The sequence below is a fragment of the Stenella coeruleoalba genome (assembly GCF_951394435.1).
Source record: "Stenella coeruleoalba genome assembly, chromosome: 4".
Classification (NCBI taxonomy): Eukaryota; Metazoa; Chordata; class Mammalia; order Artiodactyla; family Delphinidae; genus Stenella; species Stenella coeruleoalba.
The window spans coordinates 101,701,559-101,727,398 of record NC_137149.1 but is presented as its reverse complement, the minus strand read 5'-3'; the positions used below and the strand labels follow the sequence as shown (position 1 = coordinate 101,727,398).

The window sequence follows — 25,840 nt, the reverse complement described above, 5'->3', positions numbered from 1 at the left end:
TTCTGATGCTAAACAAATTGATTCTACCAACTTAAGCAAGTAAGTTACCAAAAGGTATACTGAGGATTCTTTACCCTGTCATCTGCACATTCAAGCAGGTCACCATGGCAGCATTCCTTGTGGACTTTCGTAAGATCTGTCACTATCTTGGAAACCTCTGCAAAATCAGCCTTGGGAAATTTTTGGCTCAGGCGAGCTACTGACCTAAAGAAGAAAATTCTCCCATCAGAATATTAACAGGCAACATTTTATATCAAAGTACTAGGAAAATACTACGTATAACAAGAAAATTTAGGATAAAATAACATAGAGAAATAATTTGTAAGATTTATTAGTTCTTATTTTAATGCTAATTCTGAACCAAATTGTTCTCTTAGGGCAAAATGTTTCCTTAGGGCCTACTTATCCATTGTAGGAGTGTGTATGGTTGTTAGAAGTCCAGCAATTCATGAAAGCAGAAATCAAAGAGGGATTCTAAAAATGGCAACATGCTGAGAGGCATCAGGTTTGGAGCCCAGAGCTGACTTCCAGATCTGGCTTTATAGCTTACTGACAGTGTGACCCTAGGCAAGTTACTTAGCCTTTCTGAGCTTCAGTCTCTACAGAGTCACAACAACATGCTAAACCAAAGGATTGTTGTGAGGATTAAATTAGATAATACATATGAAAGCATTTTATGAACTGGGAAGTGCCATACAAATTCCAGTTATCCTTTTTTTTATTAACTAAAACACATTCTTCCTGACTTCCACAGGTCTCTGAGAAAAGAAATTTCATAACTTCTACAAAATTAGAGAGTTTTGATTCAGCATATTCTTACCAAGAAATTGATTCAGCATAATCTCTCAGCTCACTGACAAGATGTAAAAGGCTAACATCCACAAGCTTTCCCAAATCATTTCGGAGTTGCCTAAATCTGATAAAAGACACTTCTTCCCCCAAACTAATCATAGCCTGTTTAACTATGTATCATTTCATGTTCAGGTTGTTTCGTTTATTGATTTGGTTGCTTTTGGTGGTATAGATGGTAGGGATGACAGGCAAAGATAGTTCGTTCAAGTGCCAGTTTCTAGAGAGTTTGCAAAATATCTATTTTCATTTTATTTCCTGTTCGTGTTGACTAGAAGGGAGGGATTGGTGACGGGGGTGTGAGAGATGGAGAAGGGGAGTTCCTTGGCTCAGATACTGAAGGATGATGCTTCTAGAGCTAGCTAATAATATAAAAACAGAGGCCCAGGAAAAAACAAGACATTAAGCGCAGAACTGGTGCTACAAGAAAGTGAGAAGAAAACCTGATGGCTGAAATTAATTATCAGAACATAAAAAGACAAGCAGACACTTCAGATAATTGGGTGGAGGGGAGATAAAATTAAATAAAAGACCCTGACTACAGCTTTATAAAAACAGTGGACCATTATACTAAGATCACAGTCATTATAAATACATGGGAGTTTAAACACCTGTCCTAGAAGAACAAAAAAGTCCTCTAGATTCTTTGACTACTTAGAAAAGATATGATAAAAAAATAATGACAAATTGTTACTGATGCTCTGGTTTTCACCTCTGTCAAATTTCTACCTTTTAGACAACCAAAAAGATATATGCGAAAGCACTGCGTAAAATGACATGCAAGTGTACAGTTTTGTCAACTGAACCATCATCATTTACATCATTATAAAAATGCAAACTAAGTTTAACATACCATGCTTTTAGAGCTCTTTCTCCGAATTTTTGGATACTGGTACACTTGAGTCTCTGTCTGGCAGACGAAGCCAGTACTTCTTCTCTCACAGTTTCAATCTGCAAAAACAAACAATTTTGGAAAAATTAGAAAAGAAAAATTTTACGCAGACCACCCCTTCATAAGCTCAGATGAGACTATGCCAAATTGAATTTTAAAGAGAGAATTTACTCCTAAATTCCCAAGTATCGCTATTGGCAAATAACTATTTTGTTCTGTAGGAAGAGGAAAAGTCAGTCTGCTCATAGTGGAAACTTCCAGGTAGTTAAGAACCAGCATGGAGCCATTGTTAGGGAAAAGGGAACGGAAAGGAAAAGTGGAAGGACAGAGTACGCTAATATCCCAGGGAACAGAACTTTGCTGACTTCTTAATTTTGCATATAACCCCTTTCAATGCCTCCTCCACCAACTCTCATAACATCAATAAACTCCCTATAAAAGAGAATGCAGTGTAAATATTCATGGAATGAATGAATAAACCCAGGCTTCTAGATGCAGTTAAATTCTCCCCTACTTTCAGTTCCCTTCCGAATAAAAAAGTCTCATGAAAAGAGAAACAAAAACTGTGTTCCCTTGCTGTGTAATTTTAAACATGATTTTCCGTATTTCACTACAGCAACTTGCACTATTAAAAGAGGCAGGATATTTAGACACATACACAGCGATTCCCTCTACCAGATCCACTTAGGCAAATCTTAGAAGGAGGAAGGTGGAAGACATAGGCCTTCAAAAAAGGTGAAAGATCTTTGAGGGGGAAAAGACGGAGGAAGGCTTTTTTGACCACGTAAAGAAGTTTCTATTGGAGGATTAGGTTTCCGAAATCTAACCATAAGATGTCCCCAAACTGAGATTTGATTATGAATTGATTCTTCTATTCTTCTTCTGGGGAATACCTTTGGTATCAGGCAGGCACCTTTATCAGCAGCTTGGCAGCATTCTGCAAAAACTCCTTTATATTGATGAGCAAAGTAAAGGAGTTCTGGGGCATAAAAGTAGGGGTGTCTTCTGGCAATTTCATATAGGTATCTAAATTTTTAAACAAAAAACAGACAGCCATTTTTCTATAGCAGACAGTATTGCAGGAAGACTTGTAATCTACATTCTCCCCAGAACCTCCAAAATCTGAAGACATCTAATTTACCAGTTAAGCTCAATTTGCACATAATGAACTTGCTTTTGTCACTCTTTGAGTCAGTGAAAATGTTAAACTCATACATATATATACATATAAATATACACACATGCATAAATTAGTTAAATATCAGTGATATGTTATTGACTAAAATGAACTAAATTCTGAGAATACTAAATATATATATATCTTTATAATATTTTAATACATGTCATCTTCAAATATTTTCATACAGATCGTATCCTGTTTTGATGAACTCCAAAAGATCTTTGATCGACTTTTTCAACATGTAGAATTTTGTAGTATCATATATTATTTCTTTGAAAATTGTCATTAGAACAGAAGCTTCAAGTCTTAATGTTGATAATATTTTTCAAAATAGTAATTGTTATAATGAGTCTTGACCTATTCCATAATTTTTAATTTTGAAGCTTAAAAATCTGATTACTTACTTTCCCCAAAACTTCTGTTCGTTTTCCTTAAACTCGGTACAGAAAGTCTCAGGGTCTGGTTTCAACTTAGGGAGGTCTGGATTATCATCTTTGTGTTTCAGGAGGCATTCATTTCTCTCAGGATCTTGTTTCCCACAGCAGTCGGCCATTTCACCATAGGTTTCACGAAGGGATGCAACTGCACACAGTTTATCTCCAAAGAGAGTGTGCTAAGTGAAAGAGAGCAGGTGTCAAATTGCTGGGCAGACTTTTGTTTTCCTTATACCCAAAGAATAGTATAACGAATTAATATCTTGGTAAGCCTTGGTTAGTAAATCATATAAAAATCCACATTTTTCTCAGATTTAGAGACCTTCCCTTGATTTGACCATCTAGGGTCAAATCTAGGGAAATCATGTATGATTTCCATAAGAATTAACTGTCACACTATCACTTATAGTGGATAAAACAGAAGGGCAAAAAGGCAATGACCTTAATGAATGAGCATAACTCCTATTTCCACCTGAGGCTAAAGGCTAGGAGAACAATCATTATAATAAAAACTCAAGGAAAAATATCCTCTAAGTAGCAAGTGAATTCACATTAGGGAGGGAAGTGTTCATATAGTTTCTCATTTGATCTGCTCCTTTTTGAGAGGTTCAACTTTTTAGTAGATACCATTCAAAACTGAGGAGTAACATAATCCACCATGCATTAGTTGTTATTGTATTAAAATATAGATTTTTTTTGTTCTAGAAATATTTGCCTCAATGCATATTCCATTAAATGAATCCTTTCTGTCCCCATTAATTTTTATTATGAAAGTAATTAAAACTTTAGGGAAAATATGCTGCTCAAGACAGAATTTATTAATTTTTTAAAAAAGACATGTTTTTAAAATTCATATTTAGAGCAATATTATTGTGTGTAGCTAAAGAACTGATTCTGCCTTGAGGCAGAAGTACATATAGAGAAAAATAAGAGGAAGAAAGGCTTTAGTGATAAATAAAAAACTGCCTTGTCCCCAGAAAGGTATATATAGATTAAGTGGTGAGAGAAACATAAAGCTATCCTTATATTAAAGACCTATCTGAAAATATCACAAGTTCAAAGTTCTGATTTTTTATTGTATGTAAAAATATGAATATCCCTAAAATGAGGAATACATAGCTGTACTATTATTTCACCCGGGTAACAAAGTTAGCACAGAGATCAGGTGAGTACTTTCTGAAGATAAAAACTATACTATCATTATTAGCCTCTATGAAAAGAAATCTAACTTCAAATTTTAAAAAGAAACTTCTACAAATAAAAAATTTCCATTTAAAAACACTATGACTCTTGTGTGTGGTTTCAACAAAGAAATGTTTTTAAAATTGTGGGTATACTAGAATATATCTATCATTGAAGAAACAGTGGCTATACCCACTTTTGAGCGTTGCTTACAAATACGGTCGTTTAGTAATAATTGAGAAAACTAAAGTGGTATTTGTTTTCTTTGTAAACATTCAAGATTACGTAAAGGAAGAAGAAATACTATTCAAAATCAGAATATACTTACAAGTGACTTGTCACAATTTGCAGCTGACTCATCAGCAACGCATGTTTTTGCAAAGTCAGTTATTTCATTCACTAATTTTACATGCTCATCAAACGGGCTCTGCTGAAGATACTGAGAAAAGGCGATCAGCACCCTGAAACGAAGGACATAGAAAAATGTAGCATAATAAAATTTTAATATACAGTAGGTTGCTATGCTAGAAAACAAAGTGTGTCTGTATATGTTCTATATTTTACACATCTTTCTTACTATTATCCAGAAAGCCTGTTCACATCAGCTATTATCTGAGGCCTAACCAGGTATGTGTGGCTTTCTAAGCAAAGATGATTATATTTCCACCACGTATAAAAATATCTGTGTGCATGTCAGTAGATGCATACACATAGAGCAAGCAAGCAAAATGTATTCTAAATAGACCTAATTGTTAAGACTGGGGCATTACATAGGCCTTTTGACTATTTAAAACAAAAAACAAAAACCTCACACATATCTTATTTAATCAGGCTGTAGAATAAGGTAGACCTTGAAAAATAAACTATTTTCTCAACTTTTACTAGATTAAAAAATATTAAAATCATCTCAAGAAACCACAGAACGATTTGCTAGGTAAAAGAATTTAGTAAGCAAGTTGTGAAAGGAACTTTCCACCATGCAGGTTATATAAGAGTTCCAGGGCTACACTGTCCAAATAGTTGCCATTAGCCATAAGTGACGATATATATTTAAATAAATTAAAATTAAATACTGTTTAAATTTTTGATCCACAGATGCACTTGTCATATTTAAAGTACTCAATAGCCACATGTGGCCAATGGCAGCTATATTGGACTACACTGATATAGAATATTTGCATTAATGCAGAAATCCTGTTGGACAGTACTGTTCTAGAATCTTTGATGACAGTGGAATATAAGGACTTCAAAATTATAACCAGTACCATTAGAAACGTTAAATGTTCATTCTTAAATATTTTAACTTACAGGCCTTTGAAATTTTCTTCTCCCAAATCATTAAACCGATGAGCAATCTCACTCTTGTCTGGAGGAAAAAAAGGGAAAAAAAGATTTGCTTTAACTTCTAAAGAAACAACTGGTTAAGATATTATTTTTTATGTTTCTCTCCATTTGACTTAGGTATTCATTTGCTCCAAGATATTGAGCTCTGACTCCCAACAGAAAATCTTAGGATGATGGTGAACTATTTCTTCTGCATTTAAGCAGAAGAGTTATTTAATCTCAAATGATACTATTTGAAAAATCATTAAATATTTATAGCTTTATATTCAAACCTGGATAAGATCTAATGCCTCTGCAGTGTCTATTAACAGCCACTGAGAGGACAGTCTGAAATGAAAAATATAAATACAAGTTCTATTTATAAGATTAAAAACACAGGTTTTATATTTTTCTGTATAAATTAAGGTACAGTGGATAGACCTTTGGGAATCTGGAGTTTTGAATTCTATCTTCAACTATATTCTGTGAAGTTTAATTCACTCTGCCTAAGTTCCCTCATGTGCAATAGCAAATAACAGTTACTAAACAATTCTCACTATTCGTTTCACCTAGGATGTTAGAAATGTAAGATAACTTCTTAAGGGTTCACAAATACAAAATATCATAACAGTCTAGAAAATAAATGCTAAAGGAAAACTTACTTCATTAAAGATTCAAGGTTTACTGAAACCTTCTTTTACTAGGAAAATAAAATAAAAGTTGAACAGTAGAAAAATAGAATTCTTACGTGTATCTCGACGAAACACACCCCTGGAATAAGCAGAGCTGAAGAGAAAGATAAGGGAAATAAAAGTCACCCACTTCATTGTGCCAAAGCCTTGTGGGGTTGATAGAAGAGAAAAGGTAGGATGAATAGAGGGAGATCAGCGCTAATATACTTCTTTAGCCAATAATTGTAGATTATTAACTAGACTCATCTTTGTATTTCATTGGCTCACAACTGATTACAAAAGTAATAGTATTCTTGCCAAAAAAATTGTTTGACTAAATCCGTTGCGTATGTTTGCGATCTGGAACTGTTTTCTCCACAAGACCTTGTCAATTCATTAGTTATGTAAAACACCTTATCAAATTTTACATAAGAGTTTAAACAATTTGTACGATTACCGTGTTCTCTGTGATTTACCATTTGAACATTTGAGTTTTCAGTATTTGCAAAAATTTAACCAAACCAATAACTTAGCTTGGAAATAACATATACTAAAAGAGCTAAGCTCTGCATTGATTCTATTACTAATTCAAACTGTACTTTTATTGATAAATAATGAAAAATGTACACATACACACACACATTTGAGAACTAAGGAAAAGCCATAGCAACAATAATAACTGAAATGGATACTCAAAAGTCCTACATTTTCATCTCAGCTCTGGCCCACATGTGGTTCAGGCCCTAGAGCAAAGTATTAGAGTCAATGTGGGTGTCTCTCATGAAATAGACATGGGGAAGAAAATGGACACAATGGCAGTAATGATGATCTTTGCCATCATAACATACACAGGACAGGCTGAGCCTGATTACACCTTTAGTGGTTATAAGAATACTAGATCTTCTTTACTAGGCATCATATTTTTTCCATCCCTATTTCACGCTTTTTTCCTTTCTCTCTTTTAATAAAAAGAGAAGTCACATGCTCTTTTTTAATGTTATTTTAAATTTCAAAATAAATTTAACTTCATGTCTAAAAACAAAGCAAAACAAAGATAAGTTTTTTAAAATGTTTTTTCAAACTTCCTTTCTTATTCTCCCCACCCAAGATTCTGATCTCTACCTCTGAATGACTATTCTCTCTCTGCCCTTTTGCTCTAAAAGATGAACCATGCATTTCAATCAGTGGGAAAATTGACCCTCTCTGATACTACAGAACAATAATTAGTACCAAGCCAGTCATTTCATTTAATTAAATAACCGAGTCAATTAAAACTGTCAGTCATTTTGCCCTATGGCACATATAGACTCAGAGACTAGTAAATACTCGAGAAGAATTATTTTTCCTATTCAGTTATATGGTGAAAGAAACACACTTTCTATGATCTTATTTTATTTTATTTCATTTTCAGGGTACTAATTAAATAATCAAGCACAGAAGAGGAGATAATAGAAAAACAGGTGATAGATTTTTAGATAGGTGACCGAGATAGGTAATATACATACAGATGATAGCTAGCTAGCTAGAGCTGATAAGAGTTTTTTTAATGGCTCGAGGGAGTCCGAATAAGGGAGCCAGACTTGTCTTTCCAGGCATAGATGAACAGAAGTAAACGAATATCTGCCTATGGAATTATTTCCATTGGAGAAAACCATTTCTTTGAAGCCTGATATTGTATACTGTAAAAGAATGAAGGAAACTGTGCTGATTTTCTGAATAAAAAAATAATTCCTTTTTGGGTAAATGAAGTCAACTTTTCTTTTAGCCTCCAAGAAAAAGTAGGCACTTTTATTTGAAGTCAGTATTCAACCCTGGCCTTTTCCTTAAAATGAGTCTTCTGGGAAAGCTTGATCAAACGCACAATCCTTATCATTGGACTTAATTGTATGACTAATTCACAAAATCAGGCCTTTAGCATTCACACATATACTTTGTGCATATTTTTTTATTTAAAAAATGAAGAGAATAATATTAGTTTTTCCACCTATTTTGCACTGTAATATTATACAGTACTATAATAGTAATATAGAAAACCAAAGGAAATCAAATTCATTATGATTCTAGAAACCTAAAATTGATATTCCTATATTTAATGAAGATTGCATAATTTTCAAATATAAAACTGAAACACCTGAAAGAACCTTACTAAGAGTATCAGTAATGCATTTTCCATATGTGTATCCTTTTTAAAGTCTAGCAGATGGTTGAGAAATTAAAATATTTAATTCTTAACACTATCTGTTCGAAATTTATCTTAATTAATAAGTATCCCTTGAATATTTGCATTTTGGGGGTTCCCAAAGTAAGGATACCTACAGTTTTCTTCGATTAATTCTGCATGCACATTATAAACTGAAAGAAAAATGAAACTACATAATTGTTGGTTATTTCTAAATATTCTCTTCTTCAAGCTTTTAAAGTCATATTTAGTTAATCATCAAAGGAGTCTGGCATGGGAGTAAATGCAAATATTTAAACCAAGAGTTAAAAATACATCTTACAGATTCTAGTTTCTTTTTATGGAAAAAGTTTAAAGAGAGAGTGGTTAAGATGATTACTTCATATGCAAAGGTTAATAACGTACTGATCATTTAGAAGAGAAAAAAAATACCTCAGTTGAAATATAACTGGGAATTAAACCTGAGCCTTTATCCCTTTCGTCCTTTATTTGTGCATTCATTTTGACAGGATAGAAAAGGCACAGTTTTGAAGCAAATGAAATCTTTCTTGAGACCAGTCCCCTACTTCTTTGCCCTGCTAATCATAACCTTAAACCTACAGCCTCCTACCACACTCTGAATTCCTGAAGTTTCTCACCAAGTCATCCAAACCAGCTTTCCTTCCAACTGTCCATCTTCTTGGTCCAGCCCTTATGCCATCTCTTTCTGTGATAGATTATTACTTCTGGGTTGTCTTCTCTTAGAAAAAAAGTGAAACATATGCATTAAAATGTGACAACAATGTCGGATAATAGCCTCAGTATTTTAATAGAGACTTTCTAGAAACACTTAACCCAAAGTCATTCCAAAATAAGGGAAATTTGGATCTTTTTGGAGAGAAATTCAAGAACAAAAAAATCTCTTCTTAGCATTTTTCCTATGATACTATGGACATATGTGTGGATAGGTAGGGTAGATCCTACCTATCATGAAGGCTCTGGACTGCTTTCTAAAAAATACGAAGGGTAGAAAAGTAAAAGACCATTAAGCATCAAACTAACTAATTGAAACATGGTAAGCAATTTAATTTCTTGTTCACTTGTGAAGATATATTTCCCATTAATAAATAAGAAAATAAATTGTCCAAATTGTATGAACTTATATAGGCATCTAATGCAAACAAAAAATTGTAATGTAATCCAAATATCAATTGTCCCCTCATGTCCCTCCATAAACAGTTGCATTAGTGAGAAAATTCTTTGCTGAAAATTTCATAGGAAACAAAGAAAAGAAAGTTCACATTATGAAAACCACACTAGATCACCATTGTTGGCTTGTCCCATCCCTTAAGTCCTCTCTCCAAAGCTCCCATGGCAGGAGGGTCCCTTTTCCACCTTTCTTCATGTTACTCTGGGCCTCTAGAAATTACATGTACCTTCTCTCAGATTTCCTAACCATTTACTTCAAACTTCTCAACTCTTTACTATGCAGTTTAATTCAGCTCAGTGTCAATTTCTAGCTCCAAACTTGAACACGCAGATCTAGTTATATCTTTATGCTATATGGGTCAAGTTGAATTAAATCATCTTTAAGGACCCTTCTACCTTGAACATTCTGTGATTTCATATTCCCAATGAAACAGTCATAGCATGAGAAAAGGGTCTGACTGTTAGAATGAATATAACAAATTAGGAAATTGGGATACAAATCTGAGAATTGGTCCATTGCTAAGCTGCCCAGTGGCTCATCAGGCATTACTCTCTATCCAATTCAGGTTAACATTTTTAAGAAATGAAAAGATCATTTAACTTGTCTAAATTATGGAAATAAAATGACACTTTCTCATATCTTTCTAGCATTTTTCCAATCCAAGAAAAATATAGCTAATGCTTGAAATCCATGTTTATCCATTCTTTGTATAAGTTAACAACAAATAGTCTATAAACATAGAAATTGAAATTAATACTAGTGACTCCTATCTCATAATAGTAGCTACAGATGGACATCAAACAGAAATTAATACATTGCTGAGAGCTTAATAGTGCTTAGTCTCTTCATATTCTATATATTTTTTCAAATATAATTCAAGAGACTTACTACCTAAAAAGGAGATTAGTTTAAAGGTACAAAATGGAACTATTTTTAACCTCTTGTAAAACAATAAAGGTTGTGTAGCTAAAATATTCTTATGTTAAAATGTCAGTGGATCAAGTTCAGGAAGTTTTCATTAAAGGATAAAAATTGTTTTTCCTTCATGTCTTCTAAAGCTTAAAATTAATCAAATGTTTTGTAATCTTACAGTGCTGGACTTTAGCTGAAACTTCTCTGGCTGGCCACCCAACTGAGCCATGAAATTTAAGTCTTGAAATTCTCGTTACCTTTTTAAGCATCCGTATATTGGTTAACATCAAGAAATGAATTATTTGATCCAAAAAAACTTGTAACTTTTAAGAAATATATCAAATAAATAATTGGCCTAATCTCTTTTAAAGAGAAATTCATCTCTAGCCTAATTATAATAAACTATACAATGTAAATATTTTGAAAATGATTTTAAATATAATTATTGCACATATAAGCAATGAATTGTTCAAAATTAGTTTTTCGTGATATAGACATTGAAAAGAACAAAATTCTTTTATTAGAATAGTATTTATAGGTTTGAAGTTTCTGTTTGCAAAAATAGCTATTTGATAATAATATGTTGCTATAAAAATATGCATTCAAATAGCATAAAGAAGTAATTTCAGTAACGTATGATGTTGACAATGGCAATTTCTTTCCAAAATACTTTTGATTCACAGTTGTGAGATATGCAGTATATTTAATACGTGTAGCTTAATTATTAGATTAAATATATACAATTACTATTTTAATTTTTATATTTATATTAGATATTCATTCATTCATTAAAATTATATAAATTGGCCTCTCAGCATTTAATGTCTTGAAGGCAAATGCTGTTATTGATGAGTTCAAATTTCTCTTTGTTATTACATGGAAAATTGGCAAAAATTGCACATCGAGAAGCATGGTATCTAAAAGCAAACATTGTCCTAGCATCAACAAACCCATTATTTATTTAGGAACACCAGTGTTCTTGCTGACAGGGCACAATTCTGAAAATAATGTTTCAGACTTATTTTATTACTTATTATTTTAAGCAGTACCACCTAGTCTTTCATTCATGTGAAAGAAATGTATCAAATGCTCACTAAATGCTCAAAATGTATTGAATGCTCACTAAATGCCACGCATTTCCTAGGCTATGAGGATACAAAAGATTAATAAGATACAGTCCCTGACTTTGAAGTTCTTGAAGACCTCCCTAGGTCTTGAAGCCCACAGTTTAATAGGGAAGATAGAACCAAAGAAAGATAATTACACTGCAACATGCTGTGCATGTAGAACACAAAGTACTCCTGAGGTACTAAAGAAGTATCAGAGGAGAAGCTCTAAATTTAAGGGCAATCCTGTCCATAAATAAGAGGTGTGGGCTCTAACCTCTTCAGGTAACTATGCAACTCAACAGATTGCAAAGCTTCAAATTTGCATTCTCTGGGTTCAATTTTGTCATGAAGGAACTTTGCCTGAAGAAATGGAATGAGTAGGTAGAGGGCTGAGGGAAGTAAGGAGGGTAAGAATATGTGTAATTTCTAAATGTTTGATAAAATACCAAAATGCAGAAAGCAAAGAGTTAGACCTGAATTTAAAAGACAATGAAATTTCCCGTAGGAGTAAGAAAGAAAAGAAAGGCAGGCTGGCAATCAGAAAAATAAAGCAGAATTTTCAATTATTTGGATTTGCAGGCAAAGCTAAGGATGAGATTGGTCATTTTAATATTATAAACCCCAAAGAAATGTATTGTTCTGGTAGAAAGCTACAAAACTTCTATGGGGAAATAATTCATCTAAGATGACTGACAAAGTCAGTAGACCACCCAAATATTTAGTGATAAAACAGTGTTCTTGATTCAAGCCATATTTATTTAATAATACCATGTGCTTGGAAGTCTGAGAGAGCTTTCCCAGGGATGTGAGTTTTAAACTGAGAGTTTTTTAAATGGGCATAAAGAAAGATGAAAGAAAATAGCCTTCCAGGCACAGGGGACAAAATATGCTTGAGAAAAGAAAGAGCATGAAAGAAACTGAGAAAGGCTAGAGTTGAGGGGAAGCACAACGTGAGATGAGATATGAGAGTAGATGGTTTGTATGTCATCTTAGCTACAGTAGTATATTTGGTTTTCATCCTAAAAGCATTGAGAAGTTGAGTGATTTTATTAGCCCAATGATATAATCTGATTTATGCTTCAGAAAATTACCCTGGTTGCAGTGTAGGGAAGAGACTAGAGAAGGCAAGAGTATATCTATGAAGACTAGTCAGGGGATTAATGCAATAGTCCCAGCAACAGATGGTGAGATCTTGGCCTATAGCAGTGGTATAGAAATGGAGAGAAACGGACAGATTGAAGAGATATTTAGGAGCAGTACTTGTCTTGGACCCAAAAAAGAGACCGCCTTCTATAAAATCCATGCTTTAGAAGGCCTCCTCCAGCTTCTTCCAGCTATGTTCTGCCCCAGCTATGTTCTGCTTCCAGCTATGCTCTGCTCACAAAACCGAGGGTATGTCTTCCTCCTATTCTAGACCATGATTCAGGCACCCTAACCCTGGAACTCCCAGTCCAAACAGCTCTGAACCTCTTCTAGGGCCAGAGAGTTCCCTTACATGAGTATATCTTTCCACGGGCAGACCATATTACTGATGTATTTACTCCTAGGTCTGAGAAATGGCCAAGAGGCAGCTTTTGAAGGTGGTATATAATAAGTTGGGATATAATAAGTGGAATTTCCACATGTACATAAATAACGTCCCTTCATAGTATAGGATAAAGCCAGGGATAGGCAGAAAAGAGAGGTGGGCGAGGGGTGGGGGGTGGTTCTCTCCAGCACAAAACTCCAAGGAGAAAAAATCAGCAGGACTGGATGGATTGAAAATGGTTGGTAAGAAAAGTAGAGGTGTCATGATGATTTCTAGCTTTCTGCCTTGTACAATTCAATGGTTGTGGCATGACTCACAGGTCTAAGGAGCACTGGACAAAGACCGGAACTATGTAGGAGTATCATTAGTATGATTTGGACATGTTTGATTTCAGGCATGTTTGAGACATCTAAGAAGAGATGTCAAAGACAAGAAAAAGAAATATAAGGAATCCAAATTGGAAAGTAAGAAGTAAAGCTGTCATGGTTTGCAGACAACAGGATACTATACATAGAAAATCCTTAAAATGCTACCAAAAAAACTACTAGAGCTCAACAATCAATTTGGTAAAGTTGCAGAATACAAGATTAATATACAGATATCTGTTGCATTTCTATAAACTAACAATGAACTACCAGAAAGAGAAATTAAGGAAACAATCACATTTACAATTGCATCAAAAAGAATAAAATACTTAGGAATAAAGTTACCTAAGGAGGTGAAAGACCTGTGCTTGGAAAACTGTAAGACACTGATGAAAGAAATTGAAGATGACACAAACAGATGGAAAGATATACCACGTTCACAGATTGGAAGACTTAATATTGTTAAAATGATCATACTACTCAATGCAATCTACAGACAATGCAATCCTTACCAAAATACCAATGGCATTTTTCACAAAACTGGAACAAATAATTTTAAAATTCGTATGGAACCACAAAAGACCCCGAATAGCCAAAACAATCTTGAGAAAGATGAACAGAGCTGGAAGAATCACACTCCTAGACTTCAGACTATACTACAAAGCTACAGTAATCAAAACAGCATGGTACTGGCACAAAAACAGACACACAGATCAATGAAACAGAGTAGAGAGCACAGGAATAAACCCATGCACTCATGGTCAATTAATCTATGACAAAGGAGGCAAGAATATACAGTGGAGAAAAGACAGTCTCTTCAATAAGTGGTATTGGGAAAACTGAACAGCTGCATGTAAAAGAATGAAATAAGAACATCATCTAACATCATATACAAAAATAAACTCAAAATTGATTAAAACCTAAATGTAAGACCAGATACTATAAAACTCTTAGAGGAAAACATAGGCAGAACACCCTTTGACATAAATTTTAGCAATATTTTTTGAATCTGTCTCCTAAGGCAAAGAAAACAGAATCAAAAATAAAGAAGTGGGGTCTAATTAAGCTTAAAAGCTTTTGCACAGCAAAGGAAATTATCAATAAAACAAAAAGACAACCTACTGAGCGGGAGAAAATACTTGCAAGTGATATGACCAATGAGGGATTAATATCCAAAGTATATAAATAGCTCATACAACTCAATATCAAAAAAAAAACCCAATTAAAAATGGGCAAAATATCTGAATAGACATTTTTCCAAAGAATACATACAGATGGGCAATAGGCACATGAAAAGATGCTCAACATCACCAATCATCAGGGAAATGCAAATCAAAACCACAGTGAGATATTACGTCACACCTGTCAGAACAGATGTCATCAAAAAGACCACAAAAAACAAATGTTGGCAAGAATGTGGAGAAAAGGGAATACTTGTACATTGTTGGCTACACATTGTTGGGTGCAGCTACTGAAAAACATTATGGAAGTTTTTCAAAAAACTAAAAATAGAACTACGATGATCCAGCAATTCCACTCCTGTGTGTCTATCCAATAAAAAAAAAAAAATTAAAGAAAACCACTAATGTGAAAAGGTACATGCACCTCAATGTTCAGAGCAGCATTATTTACAATTGCCAAGATATGGAAGCAACCTAAGAGTCCATCAACAGATGAATTAATAAAGAAGATATGGTATACATATACAATGTAATATTACTCAGCCATAAAAAAAATTTTGCCATTTGCAGCAACATGGATAGACCTGGAGGGTATTATGCTTAGTGAAATAAGTCAGACAGAGAAAGACAAATACTGTATGCTATCACTTATATGTGTAATCTAAAAAATAAAACAAACTAGTGAATATAACAAAAAAAGAAACTGACAAATATAGAGAACAAACTAATGGTTACCAGTGGCAGGAGGGAAGAGAGGAGGGACAAGATAGGGATAGGGAATTAAGAGGTACAAACTACTATGTAATAAAATAAATAAGCTATAAGGACATATTGTACAGCACAGGGAATATAGTCAATATTTTATAGTAACTATAAATGGAGTACAACTTTTTAAAATTGTGAATCACTATGTTGTACACCTGAAACTTGTATAATATTGTAAATCAACTATACCTCAATAAATAAAAATATATTAAAAATTAAAAGAACACTGAAAAAAAAAAGAGATGTCAAGCAATAGTTATAGAGTTTAGAGGGCAGAGGCAAGGCCTAAGCTTGGAATATTATTTGTGAGTCACAAAGCAGTACAAGATTGAGATAGGCTAGGAAGAGAGTAACATGAGACAAGGAGAGGCCCATTATGGAGTGGAAAGATCAAAGATCAAATAACAGGTGGCCAGAGAAGAGGAAACAAGTCAAGGCATTGCTATACCAGGGAATGTAAGGGAACAGAATGTTTACTAAAGAGTTACAAATGTTACTGACAGGGATAGTAAACAAGAATTGAAATAATATCTATTGCAAGAGCATTACCAATGTCCTTAATAGAGCTGTTTGATGGAATGATGAGCCCCAAAACCACACTGGAGTGGCTGGAAAGGTAGATGGGAGGAGAGGAATAAATAACTACAGTATAGATAACTCTTCCAAGAAATCTGGATGTTAAGGGGGGCAATTGGAGAAGGTTGAGGGTGAAAGAAAATTTTCACTGATGAGCATTTGGAAGCCAATGACAAGGGTTTTACTGATTGTGGCTTTTATTTATTCTGTAAGGAAGGGATTGCTAAGAATGAATGGCTTGGAATTGAATATTTGAGGGAAATTGAGAAGTTGAAGTAGTCATTAAAAAAAGAGGGCATGCACTAAACAGAGAGACATATTACATGGGGCTAAATTGAAAAGTAAGAAAGTGTATTTGTGGCACTCATCTCCCTCTGCAACCCCTCACTAGGGCTCATGATAAACCCTCTCTCCCATTCCACAGCCCTCTGCACATCTCAAATGCATGTCTTAGATGCACCCCAGCATTACTGTTCTCTTAGGTTCACCAAGCCCCCCACTGGCACCCCACCTCTACTCTGTGTGCCTTCTCTCTAATGGACACCCCGTGCCAAAACTATCATTTCTGATTTTGTAGGCAAATTCAGGCGGGTGTTAAAGATCAACAATCTTAGTAAACTATAACTCCACAAAATCTAGAAGTCTCTCCTTTATCTCAACCCCATGCTCCCAATTTCCTCAGCACTCTATTTCCTCCACAAAACCACCCCTAAACTTCTTTGAAACAAAGGCATTTTAGAAGTACTGCTGTTCTGTTGGTTAATTCCTGAGTGGAATCTCAGATAGGCAACCAAGTGAAGAGCAGAACCTGAGGCAGAGGTTCCATGGTTCTTCAACTCTCACCATGTAGGTCCTATCCCACTAGGACAGAGGTTAATTGACCCTTGTAAATAGCCTGTAAGGCCTGAACTTTGGTGCTTGAACTTTGGAATATCTATTTGGTTGTTCAGAAACTTATTTTTCCCTTTTTCTTTTTTGGATCATTAAGGTTGTTAGATCAGTGTTTCCTTACAATTGAAACGCTGCAATTTATATCCTACATGCCCAGTATAATATATAATAAGGTCTTTGAAGGGACACCCCATGTATTATTATGTTCACTATATCTAACACCTGATCCAGTGCATACTTTGGATATGGAAGCCATTCAAAACTTTCACTGACTGTCAGTTTAACTTGACTGAGCAAGAGTCAATTGCACTCCTGTGGTAAGAGGCCATGAACAACTTGATATTGATACCGTATGTCCTCCCACATTTTGTGTTTCTCATTGGAATGCAATCCGGGAATTAGTTTGGTTACAGGGATAAAATGGAGGCAAACATGTTAGCAAATGCTGACTTACTTCAATCCTGGCCAACTAGAAAAGCTAACACATTCTTGCCATTAGGCATATGGAGATGTATTTACATAGCCTGATGATATATCCCATTGGTCCAGCAGCCACATTCACTGTCCAGAGTGTTGCTCAATTCTTAACCTGTTGCCGTATGGCTGACACTTCTTTGTACTCCCCACCCAAATCCAAGTCCCAAGCCAATACTAATTCCCATTTATAATCTTTTGTGTGCAGTTTAGGTGAGTAAACAAAAGGGGTGCTAGAAAAGTTCAAATATGAAACTCTTTCCAATTATTCAACCACCTTGTTACGCAAGACCACCTGTAGAGAACTTGCTCAAGGCTACTTACTACACTGGTGCTATTGCTTCTTCATTAGCCATATTAAACTGATAGCTACAATAACCTAAATCAGTCCATTCAGAGGTTGTTCTTTGGTTCATTTTGACTATACCTTAAAATTGTGAGCACATTTCTGGGAAATATCAAATATGGAATGTGTCTGCAAGGATGAGGAGAAGAAGGTATGAGTAATATTCCTTTACTCAGTAGGAAAAATCTGGTGTAGTCAGACATTAATACAGATATCCTTTTTTTAAATTAAAAAATATTTTTATAGCAAAAAAAAGATTAGATTGCATGGTATTTCTAATATTCTTTGCTATCCACACACTGGGGTACATCTAACCAACTTGTGCATATGTTGGAGTCTCTCCATCTGTAGCCATGATCATCTAAGAAGGATTTCTATACCCTGTGAACTTGAAATTATTTTCTAATGCCTGACGGCACAATCCAAAATCTATATTAGCTTCCTCCTTATTGCCAAAAGGCTCTACAACCCATCAACTAAAATAAGATTCTTATTTTCAACTATCTTTAGAACAGTTTTTCAAACAGGGTCACAAAATAAATTTCGTGCCATGACCAATATTTTTTAGTAAAATAAAATGAACAGAAATGATCAGGGTGAATTACATAGAGTAGGATAAATATCATTTTGTGAAATGTTTGCTATATATGTCATTAGTTCATTATGTAAAATGCATTTCTTACTACAGTCACTGTAAAAACACTTGAAGATCTATTCCTCCCCTTAAAATCCACTTGACATAAGCTCAGTGTGTATGTTCAAAATCAATTTGTCATCTTCCCACCACAACCCTCATTTAATTTTCTTCCAAATTTACCCACTTGACTTATTATTCCCTAATTCTCCATGTCACTCATTTTTATAACTTTATAGTAATTTTAATGCCTCCTTCTCCTTAACCTCAAATATCCAATCTGTCCCTAAATAGTTCTGATCCATTCTTTAAAATCTCACATTTATCCTTATCCCCCAAACACTGACACAACTCTGGTTCAGGCTTTCACCAAACATGCCAGAGTTATTATAATAAACTCTTAATTAATGTTCATACCTGGAGTCCTTATATGCTCTGATTAATCCTAAAACTTTTCTCTCCTTAAAGTCTTTTTACATTACATTGCATTTTAAATAAATTCCAGGCTCCTTACCCTGGTAGTTAAAATGTTCAGGAATCTGATTCCACTAGTTTATAACATCCGTGAAAGCAGAGGCTTTATCTTTCTCCATCACTGCAGTATCCCTAGTGGATAGCACATGATTGGCATATAACATGTGTTCAATAATATTTGTTAAATGGATGAGTAAATGAGTGAACAAATAAAAGAAGGAGCTCTGTAGCATAATCTTGTATTTCTCTTGCACATATAAGTTCCCCTATTAAGACAGTGATATTCAGTGTAGTATTTTTGGCAACCCTATAAAATATATAACACCATAATGGGTGAGAAGATTGTGCAAGGTGCTGCAAGGTCATCTTCATCTTACCCAGCATACCAAGCTCATTTCCAGACCAGGTCTCTGTTTATTAGGCAGTCTCCCACCATGATGACTTTCCTCTGCTTTCTATTTATATAAATCCTCCTCTTCAGAGCACACCTCAGAACTTTCTCTCCCCCAGTCTTACAGTCTTCTCACTCTCTTCTGATAATTTCTATTACTTTTATTAGTTCTTAGTCATACCTCTTGAATTTATGGTTTTACTAAATTGTAATTATTTTATAAGAGTAAAGATTTGCCCTATTTATTGTATTCTCCACAAAATCTCGGTCCAGTACTAGACGAGAGTTGTTAAACCCATTAATTAAATTTAATTAGTAAAAAATGTGCAAAATGATTGTATTGTGGAAAAAAACTAAGGAATGTTATTAAATATCCATCTCTAGCAAATTTAAGAGACACACAAGAAATCACATACATTCCTGGCATGTAGTATTTATGAGTATTCATTCACAAATGTTTGTTGAGTGAATGAATGAGTAAAAAAGCAAATAAACAGTTTCTAGTCTAGTGTCCATAAACTCTTTGATATCCATGAAAGCATAATGAAAGTCCATGGGCTTATTGTCAATATTGCAAATAATAATAATAGAAATTTTGTGTTTACTCACGATGAGACTGCAAATACTAACTAAAATCTCAAGTGCTTTTACATTAGATTAGAGGTATATCAACTGTACCGAAGCACTGATGAGTGTGTCAGGAGAAAAATGCAGCAGTTTATTTAACAAACATTTATAAAGTGCCTACAATGTGCCAATGTTGTAGCAGTGCTCAGATTAGCTCATTTCCCTCCTCAGAAGAACGCTGTAAGGGCAACACTGTTATTATCTCTATTTTTCAACTGAAGAAACTGAGATTGAGTTAAAGTAACTGAGGTTAAGTAACTTGCCCAAGGTCAACAGTTAGTGAGCAACAGAGCAAGAATTATGAACTCATGCAGCATGGGGTCAGGAGGGTATAGATCTAATCTATGTATAGATCTAATCGATGATGCCTTTCAAAAAATTAGAGCAGTTGTTCTCCACTGATAGTCCCTAAAAGCTTTCATTATATATGCAAAGCTACATCCATTGCCATTGGCAGTAGAAATACTTTTCCTTGAGTTTGAGCTGCAGAAGCTGGCATGAGGATCTACCCTTTGTGTTTTATGCTTTATTCTTTGTTCTCCTAAAATAAGGTCTCTGTCATAGAGGCCTTGCTTTTTACCTTTCCTGTAACAATCCCAGTGGCTGCAGCAGCAAGATAGGCGGTTGGTAGAGGTGGCAGTGCAAGATAAAGAGGAAAACAGACACTGGCCACCACATTGGAAATTAGACAGTAAAGTATCCATGAATATTTCAAATTTCAGATAATCTGGCAATAAATTAAAGCTAGAATCTACTCTTTCATATTATTTTACTTTACTATGTTAAAAACAGGCATATAAATCTTTATCTTAAAATATTTTAATTCATATTCTTTTCAATCATTGCTTTTCCACTTCTAGAGGACCTGTAGAAAGAATACTCTTTCATAACTCTGAAAGCAAAGTCCTCTAAGCCACAAAGTCTTGCTCATCCTAGGAAGATTAGATTTGAGGTTGTTTTCAGTTTAGTTGTACTAACGATTGCCTTTCAAGCCCAGTAGGTTAGATAAGACATCTGTGGAATTTGTTTGGAGACAAATGGGTGCTCAGATACAAAACTGCTGGATTAAGCAGAGGCAGTGTGGAATGGAATGATAAATACAAATGCAAGCCATGTAAAGGTGGCAACCAGAAAAAACAAGGTATTCATGGTAATGCGCATCCTTTCAGTAATAATTATTTGGGAGGTTTCTGGATGAGATAATACAGCCACTGCATAGAACTGTTATTGCACATTTCTTTCTCTTTGTTATTCATTCATTCAGTTCATTCGAATGAATATCTAGTGTCTGCTATATTTCCCACATATTTCTAGTGTCTATGCCAGGTACTGTATGAGGCATTATCATGTGTTGATTAAGAGCAGACTTGGGAACAGACTTCCCAAGTTTAAATGGCAGCCCCACTACTGGCTATGAAGAATTGGGCAAGTTACTCCAACTCTCTGTGCCTTGATTTTTTCTCTTCCAAATTGGGATAATGTTAATTCATGGGATCACTATGAGGATTAAATTAGTTAATGCATGTCAAGTGTAAACAGTGCCTGGCACATATAGGCACTCAGTGAATTTTAGGAAAAGCAGGTTGGAACCAGCACAGGCTCTTACCTTGAGCGTGTTCAAATGAAATTGCACCTATAGATGTACATGCAAGAGCACTTTAGCTAAGAAGGCAAAACAGCATATGGCTAACTGTAGACTGGCCTTTAGAGACTCTGAAATTGTCCACATAGGGAAGGTCGCAGAAAGTTCTGTAGGGCAGTGTGGTCAGAGGTGTGACTTAATGTAGGTCTTAGAGTATGGGTTCAACCTGGACATTTTGCTATCCTCATTATTCAGACCAATACAGTTTTAAGAGACTAAAGCAAAATCTTAGGACTAGAAAAGTCCTTATAGATAATTGGTTCCATGTCTTTTGTTTTACAGAAAAGAATATAAAGGCCAGTTAGCCAGCTCATCAACAAATTTGTTGATGACCTACTATGTGCCAGCCTCTACTCTAGGTGCTGGAGATTCACCATTGAGCAAAACATACATATTCCTTGACCTCAAGGAGCTTACATTCCAGTAGAAAAGACAGCAAGTAAACAAGTAAATAAATAAATAGCTAATTTTATGTACTGATAAGTTGAAGATAATAAAATCAGGTACTGAGAAAGAATGTGATTAGTGAAGGGCTATGGTTTTTCCAAAGGATGTCAGAGAAGACCTGTCTGAGGAGGTGACATTTCAGTTGAGATCTGAATGATGACAATGAGACGGGCATGGTGAGATTAGGGCTGGGGGCAGGGGGCATTCAAAGTAAAAGACACCGTAAGTGAAAAGGCTCTAAGAGGGGACAAAAAGTAGGCCAGGATAGCTATCGTGCAGTGAACAAGGAGAGAGTAGGAGATGAGGTCCAGAAAGAGGCAGAAGCTGATGCTCTAGACCTCAGTAAGGAGCCTGAACTTTATTCTGGAGGTTGTTCAAAGTCATAGGTCAATTCTTAAGCAGCAGCATGACAAGATCTAATCTAAGCTTTAGAAAGATCACTGTCTAGATGTAATAGACCACACTGGGCAAGAGTGGAGGTAGGGAAACCAGCAGGCCTGGTAGTAGCCCAGCAAGAGATGATGGTGGTTTAGGTTAGGATTATAGCAAAGGAAATGGTGACCAGTGGTCAGATTCTGAATACATTTGGGGAGTAGAGCTACCAGTTCTTACTGATAAATTGGATGTGCGGTGAAAAAAAGACCCAATGACTCGTAGGTTTTGACCTCAAGAACTGAAGAATGCTGGAGCCATTTGTGGAGATGGGGAGGGTTTGGGGGACAGATGGGAGAGAAGAAGGTGGGAGAAGACATACAGGTTTAAGGAAGGTAATTGATAGTTCTGTTTGGCCTTAAGTTTGAAATATCTGTTAGACATCCTGGTAGAAATGTCACCGACAGTACTTAATAGAGCTAAATATATGGTGAGAATTCATTAATTGTTGATAGATTATACATATATGTGACAATCAAAACCAGGCTTACCTTGATAGAAAAGATAATAAATTTCTACTTTTACTTATCTGCAGTCCCACTGAGTTGCAAATGGATATTTCTAAGCAATATCACTTGGTTATTCTCATGAACAATTATTGGTTAGTCACATACACTCTCTGATTTAATGATACAATATCTACCTTGGTGACCATACCGATATATCTTGACCCTACAATTTGAATATTCTTGTGCAAATAATGAGATAGATTTATAGTTGTATTTAATTTGGACAAATAATTAATTCAAAATCTTTCTTGAGAATATACATTGTATTAGAAACAATATTGGTACTTTATGATATGCACAAAAATATCAATATGCACAGTAATTTCTCCCAAGGATTTTACAAATTAAAAAGCCAAGGCAAGCCAAAAAAAAAACTATAATATAAGGCATTCAGCCATGAATGCTAAATAAAGATACAAGCAAAAAGCACTTCTATTCAATCATAGTACTTTAAAATTTTAATATATAGAACTATCCGACCCCTTAAACTTTAGAATCATCTCTGACTGTAGTGAATTTCTTTTGCATACAAAAATCAACCTGTAGAAATCCTTCAATATATTAAAGAATGAATTCATTTAAAGATTTTTTAAATTATAAAATCAGGCCATTCATCACGTTGAAGGCCAACGACCTGACGTTTATACTTTAATCCTTTGCCACAGATAATTTGCAAAACCTAGGCAGACAGCAAATACTTTACAACTCTGATCAACAAAGAGTGAACTATGTCCATTGAAAAGTATACTCTGGGCAAATGAATTACAGAAAGTCCACACAAAGAAATGACCTCCAGGGAGTAGCCTAGCTTTAGGGAGAAGGAGAAATGCTGAGTCCAGCATCTGTGTTATCAGTCAGGGAAATCTTACCTGGTAGAGATTCAACAAACAAGTCCCATTATTCTATAATGTGGGTGACAGCTAACAGCTCTGAAAAGCTCCAATGGTAAATACAATAAAACAATCACTAACTTAGATATGACAGTGATCTAATTTGGGGAAATTTTTTTTTTTTTACATCTTTATTGGAGTATAATTGCTTTACAATGATGTGTTATTTTCTGCTTTATAACAAAGTGAATCAGTTATACATATACATATGTTCCCATATCTCCTCCCTCCTGCGTCTCCCTCCCTCCCACCCTCCCCATCCCACCCATCCAGGTGGTCACAAAGCACCAAGCTGATCTCCCTGTGCTATGCGGCTGCTTCCCACTAGCTATCTACCTTATGTTTGGTAGTGTATATATGTCCATGCCACTCTCTCACTTTGTCACAGCTTACCCTTCCCCCTCCCCCATCCTCAAGTCCATTCTCTAGTAGGTCCGCGTCTCCATGCCCGTCTTACCCCTAGGTTCTTCATGACATTTTTTTTTCTTATATTCCATATATATGTGTCAGCATACGGTATTTTAAAATATTTGTTATGTCTCACATGTTCTGCCAAGCCCCCTTAACACATAAGTGAAGAGGCATTTGTAAGGGACTACATGATGAAGTAAAACTAGGGATTATAATATCAGTTTTCTACAATACCTCACATCACTTTACCTCTTCCAATATGAAAAGTCTTAAAAATATGGCAGTGGGTGCCATACTACACACAAATTAGCAAAATGATCCCAGAGACATTAAACTTAGTTTGTAGAAGTTCTTTCTCCCTCTGACCTGCTGTCAAAACCTCATGATGTACAAGGAGAACACACAACTCTTATATGACACTCCCATGTTCAGAGAGAAGCGACTAAGCCCACAGACTGCCTGGGTGTGATCATCCCTCGGCCATTTACTAGTTTTTGCCATTGGACAAGTTACTTCTTTATGCCTCAATCTCCTCAACTATAAATTGGGGATGTGAATTTGTTTTAAAGGATTCAGTGATTTAATACGTGTAAAGTGCCTAGAAAGTACCAGGCACATAGCAAGTGCTCAATAAATGTTGGCTATTATTACTATAGCTTTTATTATCGCTATTATATGTTGTAAATACACAAGTACATGTATATGTGGAAATTATGGTGTCCAAAAAAAAAAAAACAAGCAAACAAATGGGAGTGAACAGTCCAAGATATTTAGCAAACAGGATATGCTTTAGGTGGAGAGACAGAAAGAATACACACAGCTACTCACATATATCTTATTCATTACTGATGTCTGCCGAGGTGATTCTAGGAAATATTTGTAAGGCTAACCTACACAATCCTTGTAAAGAACATTTACATTTTCCCTGTTTCAAAGTCTTAATACAGTTAAAAGCAGCCAAGGTTAATCTGGAATTCCTAAGGGGAAAAAAATTAAAAACCGCTAGAAAATGTTTATTTTATTTCATTTTAGGTATGCATGTTACATGCCTAGAATAGTACCAGGCACCTAGCAGAATCCTGATATAAGATGAGTGTTAAAACAGGAGTCAGAGTCAGTTCTGAACTCTGCCACTAACAGGCTGTGACCTTGAAGTGAATTACTTTCCTGTCTCAATTTTACAGCTACAAATGCAAGAGATAATAGTTACTATGTATATTCATAAGTTTCCTCTGGTCTTCAGCACTTAAAAACTTCCCATTTAAAAAATTTTTAAATGAATTAAGTCTCACTATTAAATAGTCCTACTTTATCATTCTCCAAAACATCACAGGAGA

The 25,840-nt window shown here is 35.0% G+C and overlaps 1 protein-coding gene across 3 annotated transcripts in view; it reads right to left on the bottom strand.

Annotated features, from left to right (window-relative positions):
- Positions 1-25,840, bottom strand: part of ALB (albumin) — a gene marked incomplete at its 5' end in the record, with an annotated part of 143,809 nt that overhangs the window by 10,256 nt on the left and 107,713 nt on the right. For 2 of the 3 annotated variants that reach the window (XM_079919529.1, XM_079919528.1), the window contains 8 exons: positions 75-204; positions 1,703-1,800; positions 2,635-2,767; positions 3,326-3,534; positions 4,866-4,998; positions 5,846-5,903; positions 6,609-6,646; positions 9,349-9,449. In XM_079919529.1, coding sequence (XP_079775655.1) covers positions 75-204; positions 1,703-1,800; positions 2,635-2,767; positions 3,326-3,534; positions 4,866-4,998; positions 5,846-5,903; positions 6,609-6,646; positions 9,349-9,356 — 807 coding nt within the window. Of the gene's footprint in view, positions 1-74; positions 205-1,702; positions 1,801-2,634; positions 2,768-3,325; positions 3,535-4,865; positions 4,999-5,845; positions 5,904-6,608; positions 6,688-9,348; positions 9,450-25,840 lie in introns of those variants that run through there. The other variant, XM_079919527.1, reaches the window with a different exon arrangement.